General features: G+C 37.1%; 1 protein-coding gene across 4 annotated transcripts in view; it reads left to right on the top strand.

The window, feature by feature from the left end:
* The window catches only part of MYO6 (myosin VI), a 102,025-nt gene that overhangs the window by 56,998 nt on the left and 28,876 nt on the right, over window positions 1-16,151 (top strand). For all 4 annotated transcript variants that reach the window (XM_066179657.1, XM_066179660.1, XM_066179659.1 and 1 more), the window contains exons 12-18: window positions 1,626-1,770; window positions 7,414-7,571; window positions 8,112-8,203; window positions 8,646-8,718; window positions 9,578-9,705; window positions 10,754-10,849; window positions 12,918-13,091. In XM_066179657.1, the coding sequence (XP_066035754.1) occupies window positions 1,626-1,770; window positions 7,414-7,571; window positions 8,112-8,203; window positions 8,646-8,718; window positions 9,578-9,705; window positions 10,754-10,849; window positions 12,918-13,091 (866 nt within the window). The remainder of the gene's footprint in view (window positions 1-1,625; window positions 1,771-7,413; window positions 7,572-8,111; window positions 8,204-8,645; window positions 8,719-9,577; window positions 9,706-10,753; window positions 10,850-12,917; window positions 13,092-16,151) is intronic.

Raw genomic sequence — 16,151 nt, 5'->3', positions numbered from 1 at the left:
AGGTGAAGAAAAAAAAAGTTACAGCAAAAACTTAGGTAAATACAACTTTCTAATTTTAAGACATTGCACACAGGATGAAGCAGTACAAGTGTAGTTGGGACTTAATTGCAGAAATGTGCATGAAGGTTGACGAAGGCGAATTAATGATTTGGGAATTATCCTTATTACCTTACTACTGAAATCAGCCTCTCTAAATTGAGAACTGCTGTTCATATATTCCTGAAGGACTGATTCCTCTGGGTCTGGATGTACTACAAATACAACTATAGTAGAAAAAATAAGTATGTAGGTCTATCTTGAGTTGCAAGATTGGTTCCTCCTGGTCCTACTTCAAGGATGTAGTGCCGTTGATGCAGTTGTTTGGAAGAGCAGACCAAAAAACATTTTAAAAGGTGTTCTGAATGATGAATTAAATGAGTAATAACCTTACATGTTCACTGGCTCCTGACCCCAAGTACAGAATCAGCACAGTACTGTACAAAACATTCTGTTCAGAGGAGATAATGGGTGGGCTCTAGTCCCATGTGTCAAATCAGGGCCAGTGCTGAATTCAGACTGGGTAGCTTAGGATTGGCATAGAGGTGGGTTGTTTTGGGGGTTTTTTGGGTTGTGGTTTTTTTTTTCTTTCCTCTCTCTACTCTGTAGATCAAATCAGAATCTCCCCAGTGTCAGTTCATGCTGTTGCCATCTTCATGAAGATGACTGAAATGAACATGATTAATGAGAATGAATCTTGGGAAGATGCAGATTTAGAGATGGGTAGTGGCTTTGTGTAGCTCAAAACAGTAAAGCTTCCCAGAGAGCTTCCCTGTTTTGTGAGTTTTTGTGAGTTGTGAGTTGTGACTTAGGCATTGACAAGGGGGAACAGTGAAAGAGGCACAAATGTAAGTTTGAGGAGGAAATGAACAAGAAGAGTGGGAACCACAGATGGCAAGGAAAGTCAGGATTTAGAGAACTTATGTCCTCTAAGTATTGAAGTTCAGACCCAATATTTTCTGGAATAAATTATGGAACTTCTAAAATGCAAATGAACTTCTAAAATGTAAATGAATGTATTGAACTTCTAAATTCCAAATACTTGTTCTTCCCTCACCTTATGTGTCTTCACACAGGGTGTGCATTTGAACTGCTCCAGAGACCCTCTAAAATTCTGTTGCTGCTCTACTGCAAGCAAAAGGAAATGCATGCAAATAAGTGCTAGATTTTACTAAAGTAGGTGGTGTCCCAGCTGGAGATCTCTGCTGGCTGAGCCCTGGCGCCAAGGCAGGTGCAGAGCAGCAGGGAGTGGACCTTCAGCTGTTTACCTGGGACACGTACAGAGCCTTATCTGAAAAATCCAAGCGCCAGGAGTCTGCCTTAGCAGGCACTTCTGCTGCATAGCAAGGGAGCCTGGAATTAGTCTGTAGGGGTTAGCACTTTTGCATTTTGGGATACTTCTTCCCTACAAGGAGCCTGGACGGCGTTCTAGAAATACAGAATTTCACGCGTAGTTTTTGGGCGGGGTGTTATTTTTGTGTGTGTTTTGAAGGGCTTTCCCTAGGTTTCTGAGCGCTGAACTGCCCTGAGGTGGTTTCCAGAGGCAAAGGTCAGCTCCCTGACGGCTGCCGGTGCCGCTGTGTTCGCAGGGGGCTGCACGCCGCGCGCGCGGAGCCAGGCGGCGCTGGAGCGCTGCGCGGCCCTGCTGGGGCTGGACGAGGACGATCTGCGCGGGAGCCTCACCTCGCGCGTCATGCTCACCACGGCAGGGGGCGCCAAGGGCACGGTCATCAAGTGAGTGGCGACACCGGCGGGACGGGACGGGGCGGGCGGGGGCCGGGGCGGGGCGGGCGGGGGCCGGGGCGGGGCGGGCGGGGGCCGGGGCGGGGGCCGGCTCCGCGCCGCGCCTTTCTCACCCCCCGGCCCGATCGGCCCCAGCTCCCGCTGAACCAGCTGCAGGGTTGAGCTGGGGTGCGCTCGGCCCAAGCGCAACTCTCTGAAGCGCCTCTTTTAATGTTTTACCAAGCGCAGGTTACGCCCCTTCGATCAGGGTGCTGAAGGCTAGCAGGCTTTCGGTGCTATGCACTCGGAATAAGTAGCTCCTGTGTTGTATAAAATCTCTCGTGTGTCAGTGAGTACGCTGTGTGGCCAAAGGAAGTATAGCAGTCAGCCGGTTAAATCCACAGCCTGCGCAGCAAATTTGATATGCTAAAAGGTTTATCAGGCGCACTCTATCACGGAATGTTAATGCAGTTACCTAAAGTCTTTCAGAAGACACTTCAGTCTTTGTCAGGAGGGCTACACAGTGCTACTGTGAGTGCTGCCGTGTAATAATTATGGCTGGGATGCTTTAGTTAGAGGACAGTAGGTATATCCACCCTTCTTAATGTGTCAGTGATCAGTGTCTTTGTGTTTGTCATATTTAATTATTCTGAAATAAAGTTTCAACTTCAAAAACACCCCTGCAAATGGTAATCCAGAAATGTGCTGCTTTTTGCTTGTTTTGGTAAACACACATTTGATCTTGACTGTTAATAATGTTTCACAAAAACACATATAGAAAGTGTGTTATTTTGGTGGTGGCTTTTTTTTTTCTCCTCTAGCTATTATCAAGGTAACTTCCTAGGCACAGAAGCAAGATAGTGATTTCTTTCTGTTATACACATGGAGAAAGAATAAGGGCAAAGAATATGTGTAAATATGGTACTGGTGACAACATTTCAAAACCATGAAATTTATGACTCTTGCAAAACTGAGTTTTATGAAAATGACAATACAGTTACCTTTTATTTATGAAAATCCTCTAGCTTCCACCACAAATTTTCTCTTGCTGAGATTGATCCTAGCATGCAAACTGTCAGGGATCCTAGCTAAGATGCCTGCAGCTGAACTGTGTGTTTTAACATTTTAACTCTGTTGAGTATTTTCTCAAGTTCAAGGAAACATCACATCAAAAGCTGAACTTGGACTAAGCAGTTTTGAGCACTTTAAAAGTAATTCTTAGTGTTCAGCTAAATGTATCAATTATTTAATTAGGAAGCTAATGAACTTTCACTCCTTGGAAGAGTACACACGTGCTTTTTATTGACTTATGGAAACAATCAGATTGTTTTAGAGAATTGGAAATACTTTATTCACATTACACCAAAAGTTTAGTATATGAAACTCATAACTGTCTATATTAATGGGATTTATTTAAGTTTCTTGCGTATTTTATCTTTGGAAATTTATTGCGGAAATCATTATTATGGAAAAAGTTCTAATGCAGTGACAAATGGTAAGTAACGTTGGGGGGAGTGGGGGAGGGTGATGTGTAACTCTGCATTCAGTTAAAAGCTCAAGATCTAGACCTCTTAATTATGTATTAAATAGTCCATTTCTGGAGAGTAGATTCTTTTCTTCCTGCTCAGTGTAAATTCCTCCTCTCTCTCCCCCACCAGTTACTAGAAATTGGGGACTTTGAGTAGTTGTCATCTTGCTGCCTTGTCTGATGATATGGAGTATTACAAGTAATTTTTTCCCTTCGTTACAAGCTTAATGTATAGGAAGATGTCGGTCTTGCAGGAAAAAAGTGTCTCCAGTGGAAAATATTGACCAAGTTTTTACTGTTTGCTCTTTTCTAGACCATGTTTAAATTGACAGCAAAATCTTTGATGTATTCATCCAGGAGAAGCTTTATCAGTATTGTGGATAACATTAGAGTAGAAAATTGCATATTATGCAGTACAGATGGCATTCATAGTAATGCATGGCAATATGCAAACAAAACATTGCAGGTTTTGAAAGTCAATAACATTTTTTACTTAATTCAGATTGGGATGCAAAATAATTTCTGATCTTTCTCTGTTGACTTACTACTTACCTGGGTATATTCCATCTTGCATTTATACTTTTTAATTCTTCTCAGCTTACCACCACCCACTTCCCTTTACTGAAATATATCTTTTGAATTTTTTACATTATGAATTTTTTTGAAAATAATTTTGTATGCTGATCTTGTTACCAAGATTTTCTGCTTTCTTAATTCAGTATTATTAGAGCCCATTTTTCAAGAATAGCCTTAATTTCACATTCCTTTTAAGTGAAAGTGTTAAATAGAAGCAGAAGGGCTTTGAACAAATTATAACCATGTCAGATTCAGATGGCCCCCCACTGGAGATGCTGGCAGCAAAGTGCTGATTCAGCCTCTTGAGAACAGATTTGTTTTGGCTGCTGTACATGTAACACACACCTAAGGCTTGTCTGTATATTTTCCTTTTGAGAATGTTTGGTGGGACATATCAAGCTACCACCATTATGAGGCACACCATGTCATTGTTTCTCAAGTGACAGTGTCAAGGAAGGTTTCTAATTTTTTCTTACAGGTTTAAGTTTACTTTGGATTAAAACTGTCAGGATTTTCTGATCAGCATATTTGTCCTGGTCCCTTGATAAGCCTGGGGTGTTATTAGCACTATGTGGTTTCAAAAGTCTGCAAACACAAGGAGCTATGTTTTTTTGCCAGCAGATCTTATTTTTCCCGTGTTTTATTTTGGGGGTGTCAAAAATGAGTTCAGCATACTCATTACAGCATCTCAATGATTAATGCATTAAGCCTCTTTCACTAGCGTATTCTAAAATTGTGCATCTAAAAGCAAACATACTCTAATAAATACAGCAATATCATCTTCTCACATGGCTTACTGCATGTACAAGGATAGTGGATTGGACTATTTTAGATATTGTTAAATAGACATAATTTTTTCTCTGGTAGCGTGGTTTAGAAACTACTTGACTGCTATCAGTATTAGAATTTTGACAAGTACTTTTTTTTTTTTTTTTTTCCTTTTTTTCCTTCCAGCAACCCAAAGAGCTGGTAATTTTTCTCTCTTTCTTAGGGACCTTTTGTGTGCAAGTAGATCATGTGAGTCCTAATAGGTCACAGTGAATAAATAGCTTGGCTGAAATCACTGTGCTCAGAGTATAACAAAGGTTTTGTTCTGCTGGGCACAGTGGAGCCAACAAGGAACAGTAGGAGGGTGATGCTAAATGCAACCTCTCTGAATTTTATTAAATACTCATGTGCAGTGAACTGCCTGGGGGACTTGACAGCTGCACTATGCCTATCTGTCCTTGTCTCCCAAAATCCCATAATAATTACCTTGTTGGATGGTGCTTTTGCCATCCATGTGAAGTGTGTTTACAGAGAGAAATAATGTGTTAGGATTCAAAATCTGGTGCTGCTTTTAGACTGTAAATGTGCTTCTTTTGCAGTACATTTTCTACCAAAATGCTTTTTTTTCTAGTGATGCTACTGTAGCATCCATTGGAAAAACTTTTTCAAAAAATACTTTTCTACATTTTTTTTGAACTTTAGCTTTCCTCAAATTATATATTTGCTGCTTATATTCTTTAATTATGTGGAGTATTTAACTAGGTAGGGTTATTTCACCCAGGCTACTTTTTTTTTGAACTAGTAACCGTATTGGATGACAGTAACTGATGGATATTGCTTCACCTGCTCTCTCCTACAGTTGTTGTCAATCATAGGCAAATTATACATGTTTTTAATTAAAGTAAATTTGTTCTGGAATATAACTGGGGACTGTATGGAGTTGTCCACAGGCTAAATCTACCCCATCCGTGCTTTCCCCTAGGTCTCAAACTCTAGGTCAATGGAAACCTTGCTGAAGAAATGGGCACAAAGTCCAACAAGGGTTTTTCTTGCACCTTTACCAAAGTGCTTAGAATTTGGCAAATTTTTTCTCTATTCCATTCAAGTAGCTGATAAATGCAGGAGCAAGAAGGTGAAATGGAGGAAGGAGAATTTATCTTTTCCTATTTAGTCAAGAAACAAGAGAAAGGAAGAGATTCATTTGTCTTTGTGCAGGCCAAAGAAAGGAAGAATTGAGGGAAAGCAAGTTTGTGAGAAGAAAGCTACTTGTTCTGAATGTCAGTTCTGTGATGGAGTTCTTGTGTATCTACTGTCTCAGGGCATTTTCAGCATTATTTCTTCATTCTGAACCTTCAGTTGTTCAGTTTGCAACGTTACATTTTCTTTCCACATGTGTTTGCAGCATGCTATGAAATTTAACAATGAGGGTTTGTGCAGTCTCTAGAATTGTACCTAACAGTGGCAGAGTTTGCTATTTTGAAAACCAGGACCATTTTGTAAATACTTGCTCTAGCAATATGTCATGTTAAAAAAAGTAACTGAAAAACATAAATGATTTTAATGCATTGTATTATGTAATAGTTCTGCAGCTGACAGGAATTAGTATTCTGATCTCTTAAACGTATCAGAACAAAAAAGGTGCCTTCCTTCTATTTATAAGCTGAGATTTCTGTCAGTACTCATTACCTTAAGATAAGGTAGATACTTAGTGGAAGACAAGATTGTGTGTTAAAGCCAATTACTATCAAATGTAATGTAGCTTCAAGTGTCCTTTGGAAATGGAGGCTCTGATTCCGTGCCTTACCAGGCACAGTAGAAAGTGGTCTCCATCACTCTCATGATACTGCATCAAAAGTATTATCCTTGAAGAAATAAAAAAATAGTACTTATTAGTTAGTTTAGTGCACATGAGTTCTGGGAAGTGAAGGAAATTATGCAATATGGCTAAGCTGTTGTTGTGGTTTAACTCCAGCTGGCAACTTAGCCCCTCATAGCCACTTGCTTAATCCCTGCCAGTGGGATAGGGAAGGGTAAAAATGAGAAAACACATAGGTTCAGATAAAGACAGTTTAACAGGTAAAGCAAAAGCTGCACATGCAAGCAAAGCAAAACCAGGAATTCATTCTCCACTTCCCACTGGAAAGTCAGTCTTCAGCTCCCCAGGATAGCAGGGCTTCATCAAGTGTAATAGATACTTGGGAAAACAAAATATATAAATATTTTAACTCATAACATCATTCCTCTTTCCTTCTTTTTCCTCCAGCTTTTATTGCTGAGCATGTTGCTCTATGATAGGGAATGTCCCTTTGTTCATTTGGGGTCAGCTGTCCTAGCTTTGTCCCCTCTCAGCTTCTTCTTCACCCTCAGCCTCCTCACTGATGTGATGGGCTTGAGGAGCAGAAAAGATGTCAGAGCAAAACCGAAACTATACTCTGTATTCTAGCAAAACAAATGATAAATAAATAATTGAAGTATTTTTTGTAGGTGGTGATGTATTTATTTTAAAGATCTTTCTCTGGAAATTGTCAGTAGAGTTTCTAATTATCTAATAAATATTTATGAAAACATCTGAATCTCATTTCTACTGATGGTGGCAAAACATTAATCTTTTTTTACAGGTAAGATATTCTAACTTAGCAAGATTGTTTCCTGCCTTAGCCTGGAGATCAGGGAGGTGGTTTAGGTCCTAATTTACAGTGTTGGAAAGGCTTTTAAGTTTAGTCTCATGTCAGCACTTCACAGTAAGGATTCTGAAAAATAAGATCTGTATTTTGATTTTTTAGGGTACCCTTGAAAGTGGAACAAGCAAACAATGCTCGTGATGCCTTGGCTAAAACCGTGTATAGTCATCTGTTTGATCATGTAGTGAAAAGGGTAAACCAGTGTTTTCCATTTGAAACTTCCTCTTTCTTCATTGGAGTTCTAGATATAGCTGGTTTTGGTAAGTATACTTAAAATAATTTCTAGTTGTCACTTTTTCCCACCAAAGATTCAATAACAAGTTTTGTAATGAAGAGTAGTAGGGTTCTTTTTTTGGTGTTGACAGTTCTTGTAAAGCCCTTGCCATCCTTGGCTCACTGAAATCCAAAACAAGGCATGTTTTATGGTGTGCTCTAGTCCTGCCAAGGTTGTCCAGGGTAGCAGCCTTTGGTTTTCAGGTCTTTAGAGCTTTGATATCCTGTTCCAGCCTGTTGTATCATAGATGCATGAGGATGCATTGGTTTAATTTCACTCTGTGGTAGCATCTTGCTTTGGTTTGCTGCCAACTGTCTGTCATTTGTCTTGCAGATATCTGCTGCAGATTTTTAGATGCCTTGCATACAACTTGGAAATGTGTAAAAGATTTCATTTTGCCGAAATAAATGGCTATGGATCTGAACACATCTTTAAATATTAGCACTGTGAAGCTTCTCTTATTTACTATTTAATATAAACTCTTGGATCACTGTTTTATCATAAAAGTTTAACTTCTGTCTTTCAGAGTACTTTGAACACAACAGTTTTGAACAATTCTGTATAAACTACTGTAATGAAAAACTCCAGCAATTTTTTAATGAAAGAATTCTGAAAGAGGTATGATATATTTAATGTTATATTTGAGAATTTAGTTTTTTACTGTTGTATTTGAGGATTTTTTTTTCTGAAGAGACACTTAAAGTAGCACTGCTTTTCATAAGATTACACATTATGTTTGAATAGAAAAATCAGTTGACATACTCTTTTCATATTATGTGACATCTGTCTGCGTTAGAAAAAAATGTGGATTTTTGAAAACCAGCAATGAGATATCCAGAGATTGGATAATCACTAATACCTAATGGAAATATTTAATTGAACAGGCTTATCATTAAGGTGTTGAAGTTGGAATATATTAAGCTGTGTAAGGAAATTCTCAAAACTGTTTATTGATTCATGCTATATTTTTAAAAGTTATTTCGTATTTATTAATTTTTTTATCAGTTAAAAATATGAAAATTAAATTCTCTTTTCAATTACTTTTTTTTGGTAACTTTAGGAACAAGAACTTTACCAGAAAGAAGGCCTGGGGGTTAATGAAGTTCGTTATGTAGATAATCAGGACTGTATAGGTATGTACTTCTTGAATTGTTAAGCTTTTTGTTACTGTCATGGGGATAAAAGCTTCAAGCAGAAGAGGCAAAATGTGCATGGCACTAGTAATTATATGGTTTTATATATAGCCTCATTCATTTCACAGTCTTAAGAGTTCATAGACATTGTTGCAGTACAAGCATTAGCAGTTTCATACTTTCCACAGGAAAAAGTTTGTAGTAAAAATTCCTCTTACAAGAAGAGTTTCATAGAGAATGAAAAAAAGTTGCAGAACTGTGAGTTTGTATCTAATAGTTTCAAGAGCATGAATTTCTGTGTCAGCTTTCAAGGGCTTTGGTATTTGTATGTGAGAGGTCAAGGCAATACAGTTGTTAAAAGTTGTGAAACCATCACTGTATGCTCAAGTCTGGTCTGCCTTTCCTAAAAGAAATTTCTACTTCTCACTGAATCATGTTGTCAAATGGAAATATTAACCTTTTAATCTTGACATGTGGTGAAATGTGCATGAAAAGCTTAAAAATCTCCCCCAAGCAATTGAAGCAATCATGGCATAAAGACCTACGATCATAGTATAAGAAGACTTAGGCACCTTTTGGATCACTCCTTTCAGGTTGAGACCAATAGTTAAAATCAAACAATTGGTTCATGATCTTTTTTGTTATGTTCCACAAGAATTAGAACTTCTAGATTTGATTAATATCCTATACATACCAATTAAGACATATAGAATTGATTTACCATAGCTTCTTGTATTTTGTTAATGGCTTTCCATAAGTACTTTCGTAGAGATTCAGACAGCAGAATTTAGAAGTGTAATGTTCAGTGGTGATACGAGTTCACATATTCAATTTTCGCAAATATGTTTTTTATTAATAGATTTGATTGAAGCAAAATTAGTAGGTGTACTGGATATTTTAGATGAAGAAAATCGACTTCCCCAACCAAGTGACCAGCATTTTACTTCAGTTGTGCATCAAAAACACAAGGACCATTTCAGGCTCTCAGTAGGTTTATTTTTGTTGTCTGTCTTGTTTTAATGAAACAGTTCTTGCAGCAATTGATAGTAACACTTCAATTTAATGAAAATAGTTTGTGAGAAATCTCATGCCACCCAGTCTGCACAGTGTACCTCTTTGTTAAGGACAAGTTTGATTATTAGATTTGGTGAAAAGTTCACTGAAGGCTTCAAGCAATTCTAATATCCTGCTGAAACTAAGGCTATATTCTACACTTACATTTGAAGCTTGTTAACGTGTAAAGCATGAAAAGGAAGTAAAACCACATTTTAATTTAGATTGTTTCATATCAGATGAGTTATTTTGTTGTTCTTTTCAAAAATTGCTTGCTTTGGAGAATATTTGACTCATGTTTAGTGTCTAGCTAGCACTTCAGAGATGAAAATGGGAATCATACTAGGAAAATGTTTTTGTTGTTTATTTTTTAACATACAGCACTGTGTGAAAGATTAAGGCAAATTGTTGCAGTTTATATCTCTGAATTGTGTTGAAATTAAAAAAAATGCTGAAAAAATGCAAGCAAAGGAAGCCATCCTTTATCATTCATTTACCAAAATTGTCATCTATTTACCTAGTGTTAAGTTTCCACTTAATCCTGCTTACCTGAATTGCTGTGCAATGAAACATTCTGGTGGTATGTGTATAGCTGGGTGCTTACCTGTTGAGATATACCATCTAAAGGCAGACCTTAAACTTCTGTCTAATCCCATTCGTATAACAAGGCTATTCATCAACTGTGCAATGAATGATACAGAAAGTGTTGATTAAAGACAAAACTAAAATCAACTGGCTGGTATTAGCAATCCTGGTTACTTGTATTTTGAATGCAATGTATTGAAGTGTGGAAGAGTTTGATATTAGGGTTTTAGAATATCATGGTATGGACAAGAATAATAATGATCAGCACAATTGTACTTACAGGAAATGTGACTTTTAACATCTAGTGTTCCTGGCAAATCATGGTGGTCTTCTAAGAATAAACTTTTTCTTAGTCTCCATTGCAATACTTCTTTGTAATTCAACTTCTTAATTCCAGATTCCTAGAAAGTCCAAACTGGCTGTTCACAGAAATATCAGAGATGATGAAGGCTTTATTATCCGGCACTTTGCAGGAGCAGTGTGCTACGAGACGGTAATTTTGCCTGTGGAACACTATGGTTATTGTGATTTGTAGAGTATTTCTATTTTTTCAGTGCATGTAGCTTAAACGACAAAATTTTCTGTGGTCAGAAGACAAGTTCAAACTTATATGTCTTAACTTGGAAGCCAACTTTTTGAGGATTTGACAGAATTGACAGTTTCTTTGAACTTTTCAGGTTACAGCCTGTTTTAATGACACGTTTTGGGTAAAAGTTTATATATTGAATCTATAGGTTATGGTGTCAATGTTAAATATATTGATACACAGTCTACTGCAAATCTTGCATCAAAAGGTGTTTACATCCTGAGGAGAAGAATAAACTATGTGATATAAAAGTATTGTTAGTGAAGAGTACCATTTTGGAAGCGTGATTATCCTTGTACACAGTCCCTATCATACTTTGTGTTTTCCATTTCTACTAGCAATGGACTCATTCATGTAAAAATACAAAATTGCTGAAATTGCTACTCTCGAAATACATTCCAGATTCTTGTGCTTTTTTGACTATTGCTTACTGTACAAAAACATTGTAAGATCTGAAGCCAGTATCTAGACCATCAATTTTCAAAAACAAAATTTTAAGATAAAATGAAGATCCATAATGCTTTTTTTTGTTCCGTATAACTCCAGCATGTATGAAGGATGCTACTTGCAAAGAGGTTTTTTTGTCAGTTAAAAAAAAAATGTGCTCAAAGGATTTGTCTTTGTGTACTTCAAAATACTCCCAGAATAATAATGATTGCTGTGCTGTTTTGCAATAGATGCATTCTGAGAGTCATTTTCAAAATAAGAAAGTTGAAGCCTCTGTGTTACCTACATGATTTTTCTGAGGTTGGTTAGAGTAGATTTCAAAATAATAAATGAAATTGGAATTCCAATAAAATTGGAGCCAATTTTTATTTCTACTAGGTGCTCTATTTTTAACCATGTACCTCACCATGATACACTAATAATACCTTACAGTGTCTTCAGGAACGGAGGAGACAGATTTGATCACATAAACTCTGCTGTCAGAGCTAATCAGATGTGAGGTCCAGACACTGTTCATATGCTTGACTTTATCCTCTCCCTCAGAGGGACTCTCTTAGCTTGGGTCTTAAAACTTTTGAACAGTAGCTGCCTTGTAGTACTTCTGGGTTTTGGTTTTGTTTTGTTTTTTTTTTTTCCTCACTGCACTTTTGGCAGTTCTCACAGTGATTTGTGGTGAGGACTCTTATTTGGCTGTATTCATATTCCTGTATGTATGTATGTATGTATATATGTATTGTCTTCATGGCCCAAGGAAACTTTGGAGGCCTGTGTTTGTCCTTTGATTCTTACCACCCTTTTATGGTATGTCTGGCAAATTGGCATTTTCTTCCAAGCAGTCTCTTCTGTTTATTAATATCAAAGTCTCTATTAAGTTACACCAAAAGCTATTGAGGATTTTGTTAATGTGAATTTGGATATTAATGTATTGATCTCTGAGTTTCAATGTAATGTATTGTTCTACTCAGAGTTAGTGATCCAAATCAAATAAACTAGATATATAAAGTTTAGAGGAAGGGACCATATGTTTTATTAAATCAAATGTTCATAAATAGTCGTAGTACTACTAAAATAACCTGTTTTCATTTCATTTTCCGAACTGTGTTGATGTACCAATTTAAGTGCGCACATTAATTCCCATTTCACAATAGATCTTAACTGATATTACAAGCAGTGAAGAATGAAGCTTCCCAGAACTCACAGGTGATCATGATGTGCTGAGTGCTGGAAGGGGGAGGAGGATAGTCATTGACAAGACACCAACTGATCTCTTTAAAGGCCTCAAACCTTTCTTTGGGTTTCATAATTCCAACAACATCCTTCAAATTTAAGCCTGTCTTTTCTCTCTGGCATTAAGATTTTGTGTATCCAGCTGAAAAGTTGTTTGAACTAATATATGAGTATTTACCCCATGTATTCTTGCTGATTTTTGAATTAAGTATGTAACTATGTTTCCTTTAGTTTTCTAATAGACTGAGGTAACTTGGACAGTAAACCAGATGTGCTTTTATTTCTTGGGTTGTCTTTTCAGATGCAGTTTGTGGAAAAAAACAATGATGCTTTGCACATGTCCCTTCAGTCTCTTATATGTGAATCCAAGGACAAGTTTGTTCGACAGTTGTTTGAAGCCAACACTAACAACAACAAGGATCCCAAACAAAAAGCTGGGAAACTCAGTTTCATCAGTGTCGGTAACAAATTCAAGGTAAAATCATGTAGTAAAGAGTCCTGTCTTGTAAGGTATGCCAGTTTTATGTTACTTGAATTAAGTAGAGCCTAAGGTTGGGAGAACTAGCAGTAAGTTGAGATTCAGAAGAAAATTTGGTTAAATAGATGGTTTTCTTCTGTTGAATTATAAGAAACTGGTATATTTAACCTACATGCTATGCATCTCTGTCAAAAGTATCTTCTGTAATAGTCCTTACAGAAATTATACAGTGATTTTTAGGTCAGAATCTTTCAAAGCCACATGGAAGTTCTTATTCAAAAGGTTTTGAGATTCAAGTTTGGATTCTGTGGACTTTAAAAGGTTCTAGATGTGACAAAATGTGTTCTTCCATCCTATTGTAATTATGCCTCTAGAAGTTGTATTGATTCCCTACAGTTTGCCAAACTCTCAAAATTCAATACGTAACCTAACCACTGTTTTTCCTTTTCTGAAATATATATAGTCATGGCTTACACAGGAAGATATTCATTGTGCTGAATGTTTCCTTTCTCAATACCTGAATCTGATGCTTCTCCTCATTTTCTCCTTTCTTCTGATGTTATAAAGCTGACCTTCAAACCTTGTCTTCTCCAAATGTTTTCTGCATCCTTATCTCATTCAGCAGTTTTATTTTAGCTGGACTATTCCAGCTCAGGATGGCTAGAGAGAGAACAATAGGGGAATTAAGAGATGAAAAGCAGGCACATCGTGGGCTGCAGGTAAATTTTTCAGTCTCATGGATTTACAGTTGATAGAGCTGCAGCAATTTCAGCAAGAGCTCTTTTCAACACATCTGGGCCAGATCCAATGAAGGATTTGTATGCCTTCAAGTCAAATGCTGAAACAGTTTTGGTGTGCTGCCTTATCTAGGGCTATCAAAAACCCACCTCAGGTTCCTAGCTAGACTCCTTACACAGTCCCTGGGGAACACAAGTATCTTAGATAATCCAGAAAACCTGCACGGAGAGTGAGACACTGCCAGTAGCAGAAGACTGTTTCTGCATTTCTGCTCCATGTCAAGGTTTAGTACTGGATCAGAACTGCAAGATAAATTCCTTCTTGCATAATCATATCTTGGGGCTACCATTTGGAACTGCTCTCTAAAGATTCAGAGGCTGAAGAACAGGAAGGATATGGTAGCAGCACACTTGCTTTTTATAGCAATAGTATTCTGCTTCAGGTCTATACTGTATTCAATGTTCTATGGCTATTTTATTTCCTGTAGTGAGCACCAAGTTATTGATCAGTCTAACCAAGGGTGTTCTCGTGGCACCCTTCTTCAGTTGTTTGGTTAGGTAGGCAGAAATAAAATTTTCATGGGGCCAGGAAGAGTAGGAGAGAGAGCCTGGCTTGTAAGGTAGTGGTTTTGGCATTTAACTGGGAATTGGGCAGACTGGTCTCGAGTTTTGCTCTGATGATGCTTTTTAGCTCCTTCCTATTCTATAGTGGTTATTGAATTAAAGTGTAGCAATTGGTTTAATATAAAATACATGATCATCAGGTAGTCTGAAAAGTTGCGTACAGATAAGACATGTCCTGAGCAAACCCTGCAGCCATAGGTCTGCTCTAAATGAAGCTAGCATCCACAATTTTTTAGAGCTGTATTTTTAAAATGAAATCAACTGGGGCATCTTTTGAGGTAGTTTCCTCTTCCTTCTATCGGGATTTTCAATTTCTCTCAGATTTAGCACCCCATGTTCAGGTGATGTGGACTTGTGCATTACCACTGCCCAAGGAGAGGTGAATTAAAAGGGAGGCATTTTAAAGAGAAGCAGAAATTGAGTGGGGAACTTTTTTGGTTTTTTGGATTTTTTGGATTTCATTTTGAACTTTGGAATTCACCTCTCCACCTAGAACACAACTAATGCCCTCTTTGGATCTGGCCCATCAATCTATAATTCTTTCAATGTTTTCAAGTTTCATGGCATTTTGAATGTATGTGTTACTTCCAATAATTCATTTAATGTTACCTTCCCAGACACAGCATGTGATGCTGATGAACACTAATAGCCTTGAAAATTTCATTTCAGATGACTTCAAAAGAAGGTCTTTTATCTTACTAGATATTTCATCTCTTTAGGAATATGAACTCTTAGTGCATTAATTTGTAAGTCAGTCTTCTGAACTACTGAAATTGGAACTTCTTCTGATTATATAAATTATTTGATGATGTTGCAGGAACTTCTCTTTATGAAATCCTTCACACATCCCTTCCTTATAACTAATTAAAATTAATTCTCATAAATCAGTTGAGACAGTAATGATAAATTTATTGTCAGATCTCTTCAGGATTATTTGAGATGATTTTACCTTCTGCTAATGATGAATTAAATTGTGACAATTCAAAGACAGTAGTTTTAGCAATATACATTACTCATATACACATTTTGTTGGAGAAATTCATGTGAGAATGTCTCTGGCTTATTTCTTGTCAAATCACAGAGTATAAGGAAGGGGTCTTTTTCCTCAAGGAGAAATGTATTTTGTTAATGGAAATTTGTCTCTTACAAACTTGAGTGTATCCAACTTAAGAAAACATATTTATTATGATCAACTTGAGATATAAAGAGTATGTGTAAGTGAGAATTGAGCAGGAGGTTATTAGTGTTTGTCATGCTTCTTGTGGCACTCTTTCTAACCACATCCATGTTAAGTTAAAAAAATCCCAAACCAGTTTTATCTACCAGAGGGACAACTGGCAGCTGTAGGTGATGTACACTACCCATACAGGTCTTGTTTCTTGGATTCAAGGTAATTGAAAGATGTGGCTAAAAAAAAAAAAAATTAGTCAAAAGTCAGATCCTTTGAATTTTGCTTCCAGTGCTGAAAATTAATATGTTAGGACATACTGAATTTTGTGTTGCTGCAGTCTATATACTTAAAGTTTACTAATAAACTAGAAAGGATGGCCCAGCAGTAATTTATGTGGGAAAACAGACACACCTCTAAGGTAAAAATACTGCTATTTTTCTGATGTGGTTTTGGGATATTTTAAGTCCCTACCAATTAATTTCAATAGCAACTCTAAATTGTTTTCTCTGATAGTGTTAAGTCTCT

This window comes from Chamaea fasciata, unplaced genomic scaffold (assembly GCF_029207755.1).
Source record: "Chamaea fasciata isolate MVZ Bird 193981 ecotype frontalis unplaced genomic scaffold, bChaFas1.0.hap1 SCAF_3, whole genome shotgun sequence".
In the NCBI taxonomy this organism is placed as follows: domain Eukaryota; kingdom Metazoa; phylum Chordata; class Aves; order Passeriformes; family Sylviidae; genus Chamaea; species Chamaea fasciata.
Note: the sequence above shows the minus strand (reverse complement) of the source record. Positions and strands in the feature narration are given on the sequence as shown.